The 14,363-nt window shown below is 38.8% G+C and overlaps 1 protein-coding gene and 1 pseudogene across 4 annotated transcripts; both read left to right on the forward strand.

Annotated features, from left to right (window-relative positions):
* Positions 1–520: 520 nt before the first annotated feature.
* Positions 521–3,535, forward strand: LOC145109222 (putative serine/threonine-protein kinase PBL22). Of its 4 annotated transcripts, none has more exons than XR_013708821.1 (3): positions 521–1,898; positions 2,021–2,550; positions 2,932–3,535. XR_013708821.1 is itself a non-coding variant. In XM_079046342.1 (2 exons), the coding sequence occupies exons 1-2, from the start codon at positions 630–632 to the stop codon at positions 2,075–2,077; spliced, it is 1,326 nt and encodes a 441-aa protein (XP_078902468.1). In that variant the 5' UTR covers positions 521–629; the 3' UTR covers positions 2,078–3,535. The 4 variants fall into 4 exon arrangements, 1 of the variants encoding a protein (XP_078902468.1); XR_013708822.1 differs by having other exon boundaries at positions 2,968–3,535; XR_013708823.1 differs by lacking the exon at positions 2,932–3,535 and adding an exon at positions 2,661–2,673.
* Positions 2,901–3,254, forward strand: LOC145106876 (putative serine/threonine-protein kinase PIX13 pseudogene; annotated as a pseudogene).
* Positions 3,536–14,363: the final 10,828 nt, after the last annotated feature.

The raw sequence follows: 14,363 nt of genomic DNA on the forward strand, positions 1-14,363 counted from the left end.
TTTTCATGCTATGTTATTATCATAAATGTTTAACAACATAATTACATAAACGATGAAAAAATCCAACAAAGAGTTGGAAAGAACTTAACATATTTGCTTCCTAAATTTTTTTACGGTTGTCTTTAAAGTGATTTTGAACTAACTAATTAACATACATTTTGAACCATTTTCGTAGCATGATGAGAACCTACTCGCATTATATACATTTGTCCATTAAATGATGCCCTTACAAGGGATTCCACAAGAATATAATACCATTTTCGGAGCATGATGAGACCATGTGGGCAATGTTTACAAACCACATAGACCATGTACGTAAACATTTTCATAGTTGTCCCACCATGAAAGTTTTAGCAAACTACATGGACCAATTGAGTAATTTTGTGTTAAAACGATAAAATGAATCTACAAATATCTTGCTTATCTTGCGATTTTCCACAAAATAAAATAATAATAATAATAAAAATAATAAAATTAGGTGAAGACCAACAAAGTCAATGGTCAATGAACATCCGCTAGTAGCACAAGAACCAGGCGAAATCATCCCGTTACCTGCCGGAATTCTGAAGATCTTTTCTGGATACAAGAGATATCTTGAAAAATAAAAGGTTCAATCAGGAGAAGCGACGATGTTGCCCAAACATGTCATATTCCGAGACCAAACATGTCAACGTTTTACTCTTGCTGAGATTCAATCGGCAACCCAAAACTTCGACGAGGCTTCGGTTATTGGCCGGGGAGGATTCGGCATGGTGTATAAATGTCAGAATATCGGGTCAATGAGGGAAGTTGCAGTCAAACGGTTGCATTCCATGTCCAATCAAGGAGCCCATGAATTTGAGGCAGAAGTGCAGGTACTTTCTAAGCTGCGACATGGTAATCTTGTATCCTTAATTGGTTATTGCAATGAAGAAAAAGAGATGGTTCTGGTTTATGAGTTCATGCCAAATGGGACACTTGAAGATCATCTTCGCAAACCTGATTCCTCTTTATCCTGGTTACAACGACTGAAGATTTGTGTTGGAGCAGCTCAGGGTTTAGAATACCTTCATATGGGTACATCAACCCAACATGGAGTCATACATCGTGATGTGAAAACTTCTAATATTTTGTTGGATGCAAATTTTGTTGCTAAAGTTTCAGACTTCGGATTGGCTAAAGTTGGTTTAATGGATCGAACTCATGTGAGCACTGCTGTGAAAGGGACATTTGGGTATATGGATCCGTTCTATTTTAATACAGGAAAACTGACAATAAAATCGGATGTTTACGCATTTGGGGTTGTATTGTTTGAGGTGTTGTCAGGGAAAAAAGCTGTAGATTCAACCCTTGATGAACACCAATGGTGTTTAGCAGCTTGGGCTCAACACAAAATCAAAGAGGGAAAACTCAATCAAATTATTGACCCGAGACTAAACGGACAAATCTCCAAAAAATGCATGAAGGAGTTTGCAAGGATAGCACGCTATTGTTTACACACTGAACCAAAACAACGCCCTACCATGGCGGAGGTTGTGGTCAAGCTGGAGTCTATTCTTTCACAAGAAACGGAAATTGCCAATTCTGTTGTTAGTGAAGAAGGACTCATTTACAAGCTAAGATCTATTTTCACAGGCAAAGTTGGTGCTTCAATAGGAAGCAAATCTGATTTCAGCATGTACCATGAATACATACGAATCGAAATTGATACTACAAGAGGAAGCAATAAGGATGAAAGTTTTAGAACTTTCACATATGCTGAATTGGCAAGTGCAACAAATGATTTCATGGAGGAGGTGTATACCCCAACTTTATATGAATCCATTTATAAAGGATGGGTAGATGAAAGGACATATGATCCAACAGAGTCTGGTGTTGGTTTGGCGATATATGTTAGGAAGATCGAGATTCTCTGGAAGGTAGGTACTTCCAATATGTGAAATGGGGATGTGGGACTAACTTTGATTTGCATAACGAATGAACAACATAGATTTTTCATGCATTCTAATATATATTTTTTTTAACTAATTTGGCTATGCAGATGGTCATCAAACTAAAAAAATTATGTGCTTGCATTTTTGACGTAGATTGGAAGTAAATAACACAAGAATGTTAAGGTTGCTCAAAAAAGAATTTAATTCATATCCAAGGTATCTTCAAATGGTCACATTCTTTGTGAATTTTATTAATTCACAAGGAGAACTAAATTTAACAGGTATCGCCATATTGCCATATTTTAGAAAAACAAAATTGTTTGAAAATCACTGAACTCAAGAAACTCACATTATTTTCCAACTGGAAAGAAATAATTTAAAATGAGAAAGTAGCAAGGAAGAAGTAAATTTTCATCTCAGCCAAACATTAGTTTTAGTTTCTATTTCAATATCTTTGAGGCTTCTTTTCAGGATTTTAGTGCTCAGCTTTCAGATTTTTCCTTTGTTTCTTTCACGTTCCAAATGGATCGATATTATGCAGCCCCTGAGTGGTTTCGCTACCGAGCAAACAGATTTGATAGTCTTTTCCACGAAGAAGACACATTTGTTAGTCTTCACAGACTATCCCCTGCAGATGGTATATTTTATATTCTAAATATATATTATTTAAATTATATCTCAACCAAGTCTTTGCCACCAACTTAGGCCTACGACTAATAAAAATCTGAGGGGGCTTTTGGCTTGTAGAATATTTTGGAAGGAATTGGAATTTGTCAAAAGGATTTGAAATCTGAATGGGTTGAATTATGTCACGCATATGGTTGCTAGAAGTTCGAGGGAAAGCATCGGGAGATAGGTTAAAATCCTATTGGAGTACTTATTTGCAATCAAATGTGGGATTAAAATGGAACTGAATTCCAATTCCGGCCAAAGCCTACAGAATCCAACATCCAAACGCCCCCTTACTAATTATTGGTGCATGCGCCAATGGCAAACCAATCAAACTACACTTTAACAGATTTTGCTATGAAAAATGAGATCTATGCTTTTGGAGTGGTACTGCTAGAAATACTAACCGGGATGATGGTGTATGATGAGGAGAGACCCCTCGGAAAGGAAAATTTGGTGGAATGGGCTATACCATTTTTAGCAGATGAGGTAAGCCTGAGAATTATTATGGACCCACAACTTCAACATAACGATTGTCCTCCAAAGGGAGCATTCAAGTTGGCTCAACTTGTTTTAAACTGTCTTCATCCAAAAAAAGACGAACGCCCATCAATGGAAGAAATCTTGCAGGTGCTGAATCGTTGTTATCATGAAGAAATCAAAATAGTTTGACTCTTAAAATTTAAACACATAGTTCTTAACACCTGAGAATGTAAAGAATACGATCCTGGAAGACAGCTGAATAAATAGGCAGTAACGATAGTGAATGTTAGATCCATTTGTAGGATGTCCAAATGGAGTAATATCTTTTCTAAGATTTTTGGGTAAGTAATTGGCCACTAGATCATGCATGTGGCACTATTTTGAGTCAAAGCGTGTTGTATTTCAAAAGGTTGGATTATAAGAACCTTTTATGGTCTATTTGTCAAATTTTATTGATATATGTTCTGTAACGAATTTGTAAATGTAACTACATATTAAACAATTTATAATATAATTGAGTATTACACGGATGTAAAGTGTAAATATTTTTAGATCATAACAAGTTAAGAATAATAAACATATTGAATCATTATATTCTTGATTGATTAAATATTTTGAATCATCTCTATTTGGATTATATTATGTTCAACATTTGTAACGTCCCCAAAATTATGAGGTAAAAATTCCATTTTTAATTCAACCAAAACATTAACTATCTTTAAGTCAAACATTCAATATCATTTTATCTAAATATTCAAAGGTACTTTATAAGAAAAAACAGTTATGAGAGTACAATTACAAAATCATTATAATGCGGAAACATGGGTAGATGTGTTGGTCTCATGTCGGACCCTTTCCTTTCGAACCGGAAGTACCTGAAACTATAACCATAAAAATCATAAACACAAAGTTTAGTGAGTTTCCTAAAATACCACATACCATACATACCATTAGGCCTAGCCCTCACATTGGGCCCATCCCACCTTAATGGGCCTAGCCCTGCCAAACAAAGTGTCTAGCCCGATCATATAAATGAAAAAGTCACAAAGACAGTTAGCACCTACATAACATACAATGGGCCTATCCCTTCCTGATCCATGGGCCTAGCCCAACATGCAAATAAGCCTAGCCCAACATACAAATGAGCCTAGCCCGTCATACAATGGGCCTAGCCCAACATACATATGGGCATATCCCAACATACCATGCAGGAGTCACAAAGACAACTAGCATATCATATCCTAGTGGGTCGGCGTTAGTGCCTTCGACCCACGAGTACAATGAGGAGACTCACCTCAAGCTGCAAAAACACTCGAATAAATCTCTGACTGTTGGTCCGGAAAATCCCCGCGCTATCAACATCAAATGACATCCAATTCTTAATTAGGTTCCTACCCAAAACTAAGAGTCTAAGCTACTTAGCCCAAAACCAGGGTAAAAGACTATTCTACCCTTCATCTCACTTGGCCCAATGCCAAGGCCCAACTCAACTGCTTCCAAGGCCCAAATCCTAAACAATAATCGAAAGCCCAATATGGCTCAATCTTCCAAATTGGGCCTAAAACCCATCATGGGCCTAAATAAAAAGGAGCCCAAAAATATAAGTCTAATGGCCCAACAAGGAAAAACTAAGAAAACCGAACCAATGGCCCAAACCGAGAATACCAAGCCCAAACTCCTATCTCCTTAGTACGGGGGGCGTACTCAACTCGTACGCTAAGCGTACTCCGTCCGGGGTCAGTACACGCAACGTACCCGCTGGGAACGCCCAACGTACCCTCCAGAATACCAAACCATCTCATTAAGCACTTAATCGGCTAAGAGAAAGTGCCAAACTCTCAGATTTGATTCTTTAAGGCTACCTATCACGTAAAGTTGACAACTTTACACTTATGTATGGCTTAAAGGGACTCAAAAGCTCAAAAAGAGCTTAATAAAGGTCTTAATGCTTGTATGGACCAATATCTTCCATAAAGTTGACATTTTTATGAAAATGTGGACTAAATGGAGCCAAAATCTAGCATTCATAGCCTCTGGAGTAGATCAAAAGCTCTCCTTTAACTCAAAAGCTCAAAAAGTGCACAAAGTACACCGTAAACTAGATCTAACACCAAAGACCATCAAGGAGAGAGCTTTTTACCTCAAAAATGCTTGCAAATGAGAAGAAGATTTTAGATCTACAAGCTCAAGCTATCCCCTCAAGTGATCATCATCATCATCTTCTTCTTCACAATCCACCAATAAACACTCTTTCAAGCTCAAAACTCACCAAATCACTCTAGGGTTTCTATCTCAGCGAAATGGGAGATGGAGGTTGGTCTAAACTGTCCAAAATATGATTTAATGATGCTTGAATAGGGTGCAAACCCTAAAAATTAGGGTTTTCATCTGGCTAGAGTACGTCCCACATACTCCCAGTATGCCAAGCATACTCCATGAAGGTTAGCGATCCTTTCAGCCTAGTACACCCAACGTACTCCCTTATATGCCTTGCGTATATGGCTTAACCTTTTAAACCACCAACTTTCGAAGGCCATAACTTCTTCATTCCGAGTCCGATTTCGACGATCCTTATATCCACGGAAAGGTAACAAGAATCTCTACACTTATATCGACTCATCCTTACCTTAAATCTTCCCGAACTAAAATCAAAAATTCATAAAAAGCCCGAACTGACACTTTACAGATCTACCCTTGGGCTCCAAATCACCAACCGGACTTCCAGATCATCTAACTTACATTACCCACACCCAAATGGGTCTAAATCCCTATTTTCCAAAGGCCCTAAGCCATATGATAACCGATCTTCGGGTCACATCCCCGAATTAGGAAACGATTCGGAACAGGGTGTTACAACTCTCCCCCACTTAAATTAAATTTCATCCTCAAAGTCACTCCTTACCACCCTCTTAGGAACCAACGTTCTGAACAGAACCTTCTAGTTCTAAACTAATCACTGCTCATTTAACTGTCGAACCAACACGTTATTGCTAAAATTCCAAAATCCCATAACTTGCGTGACCTCCACATAGGTCGAACCAATTCTAAACACAATTACAAGAGCCTTTTTTTCTACCATCAAAACTGAAAACATCCCTTTAAACTTGAACCCTTCTACTGATACCCTTGGCATACAGATCCCTTCAACCATAACTCGCTGAGGTAAAGATATTGAATATAAACACTAACGATTCCCAACGCGAATCTCGACCCAAAATCCAACTCGGTACATAACTTATAAAACCTGAGATCCAAGGATTTACACTTGCATGTGACCTGGAATCTTCTGATTCACGACAACCTTTCACTAAACCGGGATATAAAAATTCCCAATCTGCCATTGAGACTGCCAGTCTCACACCTGGTCCAGCCGTCAGGTTCCTAAAAGTCGAAGTGATAAGGCTACCCTAGCCTACACACCACACTCGTGCCACTCACTGACCACATCGTCATCTTGGCCCAATCGGTTTCCACCGGGTCTCACCTACACCATCATAACTATACAGGCCTCGCCCACGGGTCTTACCTAATCGAGAGCTACTTGCCTCAGAACCCAATGGTCCTCCTCCCATAATAATGAGATATTCTTCGACAATCTGTGTGGCTTGCCCAACCCGCATATTGAACCCATCCCACCTTAATCGGCCTAGCCTTGCCAAACCATTTAGCCTAGCCTGATCATACAAATACAAAAGTCATAAAGGCAGTTAGCACCTACAAATGGGTCTAGCTCATTATACAATGGGCCTGGCCCAACATACCATGTAAGAGTCACAAAGACAACTAGCATATCATATCCAGTGGGCCGACATTTATGCCTTCGACCCATGAGTACAGTGAGGAGACTCACCTCAACATCAAATGACATCCAATTCTTAATTAGGTTCCGACCCAAAACCATGAGTCTAAGCTACTTAGCCCAAAACCAGAGTAAAAGACCATTCTACCCTTCATCTTACTTGGCCCAAAGCCAAGGCCCAACTCAAATCCTTCCAAGGCCCAAATCCTAAACGATAATGCAAAGCCCAATATGGACTAATATTCCAAATTGGGCCCAAAACCCATCATGGAACTAAATCCAAAGGAGCCAAAAATATAAGTCTAATGGCCCAACAAGGCACAAACTAAGTAAACCCAACCAATGGCCCAAATCGATAATACCAAGCCCAAACTTCCATCTGTTGAGTACGTGGGATGTACTCAGTTCGTACGCTAAGCGTACTTCGTCCAAGGTCAGTACGCGCAACGTAACAGCTGGGTAGGCCCACCGTACTCCCCAGACTACCAAACCATCTCATTAAGCACTTAATCGGCTAAGAAAAACTGAAAAAACTCTCATATTTGATTCTTTAAGGCTACGTATCACGTAAAGTTGGCAACTTTATACTTATGCATGGCTTAAAGGGACTCAAAAACTCAAAAAGAGCTTAGTAAAGGTCTTAATGCTTGCATGGACCAATATCTTCCATAAAGTTGACATTTTTATGAACATGGGGACTAAATGGAGACAAGATCTAGCATCCATAGCTTCTGTAGTAGATGAAAAGCTCTCCTTTAAATCAAAAGCTCGAAAAGTGAAAAAGTACACCATAAACTAGATCTAACTCCAAAAACCATCAAGGTCAGAGGTTTTTACCTTAAAATGCTTGCAAATGAGAAGAATATCCTAGATCTACAAGCTCAAGCTATCCCCTCAAGTTCTCCTCTTCTTCTTCTTCTTCTTCTTCTTCACCATCCACCAACAAACACTCTATCAAGCTTAAAACTCACCAAATCACTCTAGGGTTTGGATCTCAGGGCAATGGGATATGGAGGTTGGTCTAAAATATCCAAAAGATGATATAATGATGCTTAAATAAGGTTTTCATCTGGCTGGAGTACGCCCCGCGTACTCCCAGTACGCCCAATGTACTGCACGAAGGTCTGCGATCCTCTCAGCCTAGTATGCCCAACGTACTCCCTTGTACGCCCTGCGTACAAGGCTTATCCTTTTAAACCACCAACTTCCGGAGGCCATAACTTCTTCGTTCTGGGTCTGATTTCAAAAATCCTTATATCCACGGAAAGGTAACAAGAAGCTCTACACTTCTATCAACTCATCCTTGCCTTATAGCTTCCTGAACTAAAATCTAAAATTCAAAAAAAACCCGAACTGCCACTTTACAGATCTACACTTGGGCTCCAGATCACCAACCGGACTCCCAGATCATCTTACTTACATTACCCACACCCAAATGGGTCTAAATCCCTATTTTCCAAAGGCCCTACGCCTTATGATAACCGATCTTCGGGTCACAGCCCCAAATTAGGAAACGATTCGGAACCGGGTGTTACAACATTTTTTTTAAAACTTTTAATCTTTAAAAATCAAGTTTGGTATCTAAAACACCTTAATTTTTAAAAAATCTATTTACAAAGTCATTAGAATAGTGAGTAGAAGTATATTCTTTAAATTTTATAATTTTTGGAGAATTTTTTTCTGGGTTTTTTTTATAAATATAAAAAAGTAAAAAAAATAATATATTTTTTTCAATCTTTCATGATTGTTCTCATTTTGTAGAGAATTAAATTTTAAGAGCTTTAGTTTCTTCAGAATTTTTTTTAAAGAAAAATAGTTATGGAAAAAAAACTAAATGGGTGGAAAAAACCCCCACCAACCAATAAGGACTTGACACCTGTCATATTGGGTAGGGGCACGTGTCAGCTCCTGGAGAGGCCACATGGGCCGAGTTTTTTTTTTTTTTTCCTTTTAATCTTTTTCCTTTTGTTACTTGTACCCTCAAAACAATTAACCTTCCTTAGAAATTATCAAAATCTCGCAATTAATTACGAAAATGTCATATTATCTCGCGAGATTTTGACGATAAATAAAATCAAATATTAGCTATTTATTTTTTCAATCTTATGGTAAAAAATTGTCTTCGTGGTTCCTATTATTTTTCTAGTTCCTATTTGATCCTAACTAACCAACTAACTAACTAACTATATATATATATATATATATATATATATATATATATATATATATATATATATATATATGTTCAAATGAGAACAATTTTTATTTTGAGAACAAATGAGAATAAAATTGTCTCCAAGGTGAAAATTTTGTGAATAACTGAAAATGAAGATGCAAAGTTGATGGATTAAAAAAGACACATGGGTTTTATAGTAAACTACCCACCCAACCCCCATCCGTTCTACCTGTGTTGTTTATGTCGTCTCCTTTTCACTTCGTACCACCATATGGACCTGTTTAACCTCCGGTAGGGTCAGCTGAGATTTTATATCCAAAGGCCATAGGGACCTTTGCTGAAGAACAATTGTCCATTGAAAACTTCTTCAATAATTCAGTGGTGTATTTTTCCTGATGAATGAATATCCCTTGAGGGACCTGTTTAACCTGAAGACCTAGAAAGAAGTTAATCTCTCTCTACTGATGCTCATTTGAAATTTGCTTGTCATGAGCTTAGCAAATTCATCCACCATACCCTGATCCATTGAACCGAAGATGATATCATCCACATATATTTGAACAAGTATCAAGTGGTTGTCATTTGCTCGTCTAAATAAAGTGGGATTAATCACACCTCTTTTGTAACCTAAAGAGACAAGAAACTCTGAAAGAGTCTCATACCATGCTCTTGGTGCCTGCTTTAGACCGTAGACTGCTTTCTCCATCTTATAGCAATGATTTGGAAATTCTGAGCTTTCAAAGCCTGGAGGTTTTTGTAGATAGACTTCCTCTTTCAGTTCACCATTCAGGAAAGCACTCTTCATATCCATCTGATGGTCCTTGATGTTTTTATGTGCAACATACGCTAAGAAAATACGTATGGCTTCCATTCTCGCTACAGGGGTATATGTTTTGTCATAGTCAACACCCTCAAGTTGACTATACCCCTTTACAACTAAACGTTCTTTGTTTCTTACCACTACACCGGATTCATCTAACTTGTTCTTATACACCCATCTTGTACCAACAAGTGTGTGACCTTTTGGCTTCGGTACCAATTTCCAAACTTTATTACGTTCAAACTCAGCAAGTTCTTCTTGCATTGCAATGATCCAATCGGGCTCCATAAGTGCTTCTTTTGTTGTTCTAGGCTCGACCGAAGACATGAATGCTGCATCTTGACAATGGTTATTTAAATCAAAAGAGGGGCGAGTTTGAATACTTGAAGACGGGTTGCCAATGATTAGACCCGGGGGTGATCCTTCGTCCAAATGTGAAGACGATTCTGTTGGTGGTCTGCGGCTGTGGTTGAGGGAATGTCCTCTACGTCAGAGGACTCTGCGGTTGGAGAAGGTAATTCCCCCTCGATTTGGGAGCATCCCGCAGATGTGTCTCGGATTGTAGGGATTTGTAATGGAGCTCGAATTCATAGCATTCTCTACGCACCCACCATTCGTTAGCAACGACCTTTCTGTAGCTGTTGAAGAATGTTCTCCCTGGATTGAAGATGGGAGTTCCCCCTGAACCGATGACAGTTCCCCCTGAACCAGTGATGTCGGTTCCCCCAGGACTGATGAGTGATTAATAACACTTGGATCCGTTCTTGTATCAATGTTCTCAACTTCTTCATCCTCAGAGTCTTAAAAAAACAGTTGATTGGTTGGTTACTCTGCAGGTAGATACCAGAGCATCATCTTTTAGTACTGGAACCTCCATGGTTGTCACTTCCAAAGGAGTCGAACTTTCCCCCTGAACCGGCAAGGTGGAAGTATTGAGTGACGAGTCTTCAAGCAGGATTGGTCCAGATACTTCAGCGTGTTGTTGTTGTGCTGCCGGAGACACCAAAATTTCTGAGAGACGCGATGTCTCTACAGGATCAAAGAGATCATCACAGTTGAATTCAACTATGTTCAATGGAACCGAGGAGGCTAGAATATCGCTTTCCAGGATGTACTTTGTTTCGGTGGAAGGAGAAGTGTCACAGACATAATAGTCGTCGAATTTGACATCAAATATTTCGACTATTAGTATGGTATGCCGTATAAGAACCATGTATGTAAATTTGTTGGTAGAATAACCTAGTAAGATGCCTTCATCAGACTTTGGTGCAAACTTGTTAAGATGATCCTTGTTGTTGACCACAAAACATCTGCAACCAAAAATATGAAAGAAACATACATTGGGTTTGCGGTTGTTGAGACCTTCATAGGGAGTCTTCTTGAGGGGTTTACAAATGATGCTTCGATTATGAACAAAGCATGAAGTTTCCATTTCATCTGCCCAGAAGTAGAGAGGAAGGTTGGCAAAATTAAGCATCGATCTAGCTGCTTCAACCAATGTTCTATTTCTTCGCTCCAGTACTCTGTTTTGTTGTGGTGTGTAGGGTGCCTAGAAGTTGTGACTGATGCCCTTAGAGACTAAAAAGGTATTTGAGAGATGATTAGTAAATTCATTGCCATTATCACTTCTTATCCGTCTGACTGGTAGTTTGATCTGGAGCTCTATTTCCTTGATGATGTTGATCATGATTTGCGGTGTGTCTGATTTGAGTCTCAAAAGGAAGACCCAAGTGAAGCGAGTAAAGTCATAAACTATGACCATAATATATTTCTTGTGGTGAAGACTGGCTATGGTTGATGGACCGTAGATTTCAATGTGAAGTAGCTCTAAAGGTTCAACGATTGAAGAATTAACTATCAGAGGATGGCTACCCTTTGTTTGTTTACCACACTCACATGCTGGGCATAACCTATCGTTGTTATACTTCAAGATTGGTAGTCCACGGACTAACTCTTCAGTTACTAGGTTGTTGATGTATCTGAAGTTGAGGTGAGCAAGTTTGTGGTGCCATAAACAACTCACTTCAGACACTTCCTTTGATAGAAAGCACAACTGCGGTTTGCCAATGATCAAAGAGACATCTAATGGATACATTGTCCCTTCAGCTTTAGATTTTATCAAGCAAGTGTTCCTATCATTTGTCATGATGTAGCAATATTCACTATCAAATTCAACTCGATGTCCTGCCTTACACAATTGACCCACACTTATAAAATTATGCATAAGACCCTCTACGTAGGCAACTCTCTGAATAAAGAAGCTTCCCGTAGCCAATACTCCATAACCCCTGACATTAGCATTATTTCTAAAAGTGACGTGTCCCCCACTGCTGATTTTCCTGAAGTCTCGAAGGTATTCCAACCTTCTTGTCATGTGCAAGGAGCATGCACTATCGATTAACCACTCTTCTTCTTGTTCCTCCTTACACATTGCCTACACAATCAGTTGGTTAGTTTGGGCACCCAAACAAGTTTGGAGCCCTGGGTAACATGTGACACTTTCTTAACAAATGCATACACATGGGACTTATGAACATGTTTCTTTTCTTGCTTCAGTCCAAGTCCAGGATGTTTTACTCCTTTTGGAATGTTACATGTTAGTATTGGACGTGACTCTTCTAGTGGGTAAAAACCAAAGCCAAGGTTCTTCTCATTTATCCAGAAACCATATTTTGTCAAAGGTCTGGATGGTGTAGCTTGTTTCTTGTAACCAGTCCTTCAATGGTGTTTTGCTGGAGTGTCCTTGGGACTTGAAAAAGGCTTATCACGTGACCTAGACTTAGGTTTTGACTTTGTGACTGACTGATGTGATTTTGAAAGATTTGGAGTTGGCAGAATACCCTTCATTTTGGATTTGTTAAGGAATTTGATGATGTTGTCTTGACCCCTTTTTTGAAAATTTTCAATTTTGTTTGAGTCAAGAGATTTACTCAATGGACATGACTTTTTGCACGAACCATCAAGTGCAGTGGATTTTGAAAAGATTTTTGCAGTAGTGGATTTCTCAAAATACCCTTTGTTTGAAAAGTTGGTCTGGTTTTTGAAACATTTGATTTTGGAGTCAGCTTCCCGCTTTTTACTTCAGGATTTGATCTCCTTTTCCAGAGCAAATTTTGCTTCTTTCTTTGGTGTGACAACATCAAAAACATTTAGTTGAGGTTTTTTGGAATTCTTTGTTTGAGGTAAAAATCGACGACTTGAGTCATCAGAAGTAGAGAGTTCATGACCTTGAGAACATTGTCCAAATTCGAAATTATCAATGGGAAGTTCATGCAAAATGGGCTGAAGAGTAGTTGTGCTTTGGACTGGGGTCTACGGTAGAGAATACTGGAGTACTGTAGAGTAGGTCAATGGTGACTTTTGATCAGGACATGTCTTGGAAGATAAGGAAGGACAGTTTACAATTAATTCAGGTCCTTTCAAGATAATTTCTTCATCTACAACTGAACTTGACTGAGAATCAGGACAAATTGTGCCAATGATGGGTAAGAAATTATCTACGTTATCGAAGGATTCAGGAAGAATTTCCTCAATGACACAATTGTTGCTAAGTTCACAAAGTCCACCGAAGTGACACTGGATGTCTTCAGGATAAGTCTTAGCATTGTCTGGATAATGAAAAGTTCTATCTGGTGGGATATAGGGACGATCAACATTAAACCGGAGAGAGGAGGTCTCATTGGTTGAGTACCCATTAGACCATCCCCAATTATAAGTGTTGTCTACGGTCCTATTGTTAACTAGATTCTCAATAGGTGCACTTTCATTAAATAGTTTTTCAATTAAAAGATTTAAACGTACAATCTCTTTTCAGGCAAGATCCCATTGATTCAAAGCAATATCTAATTGAGTTTCACTTAACATCCTAGTATCTTTTTCTAACAACAAATATTTTTCTAGCATGGAGACCTTAAGCTTTTTATCTTCTAGTTTTCCTCTCACATGGTATAACTCTTGGGACACTATGTTCTTTTGTCTAGGGATTTGTTGTAGTTTTAAAGGACGGCAACACATGTGCCATTAAGTCTTTCTATATAAGGTTCACAATCATGCATGCTGTAATCATTTGACTCAATCATAATTTTTACCTGTTCGACGATGCTGAGGGTGACATCCTTTGCCATGTAGCAATAATTCCTCTGCAGGTTCGTTGATTCATCTTCCTTAATGGTTGCCACCATGCAAATTTTCCCTTTCTTCTTGTTGTTGTCAATTTCTTCATCTTCATCTCCCGAGGACCACACTTGATGATCCTTTCTCACTTGAGCAACATAACCTCTTGCTGTTTCTTTTTCCCCCATTTCTTGAGCCATTATGAGGTAGAATGCCTTTTCCTTTAGCACATTTGCTTTGAAGTCTTTAGCAGAGTGGTTTTCCTTGTGACACTTATGGCAGACAATGACTCCATCTTTGTCTTTGGTAGTGGTACCAGAGTTTGAAGGTTTGTTGGTCTGCGGTGGTTCTTTTGAAGAAGCATTATGTGGTTGTGAAGGATGATGAGGT

This window comes from Lactuca virosa, chromosome 4 (genome assembly GCF_052849685.1).
Source record: "Lactuca virosa cultivar CGN04683 chromosome 4, Lactuca_virosa_CGN04683_v6, whole genome shotgun sequence".
Classification (NCBI taxonomy): domain Eukaryota; kingdom Viridiplantae; phylum Streptophyta; class Magnoliopsida; order Asterales; family Asteraceae; genus Lactuca; species Lactuca virosa.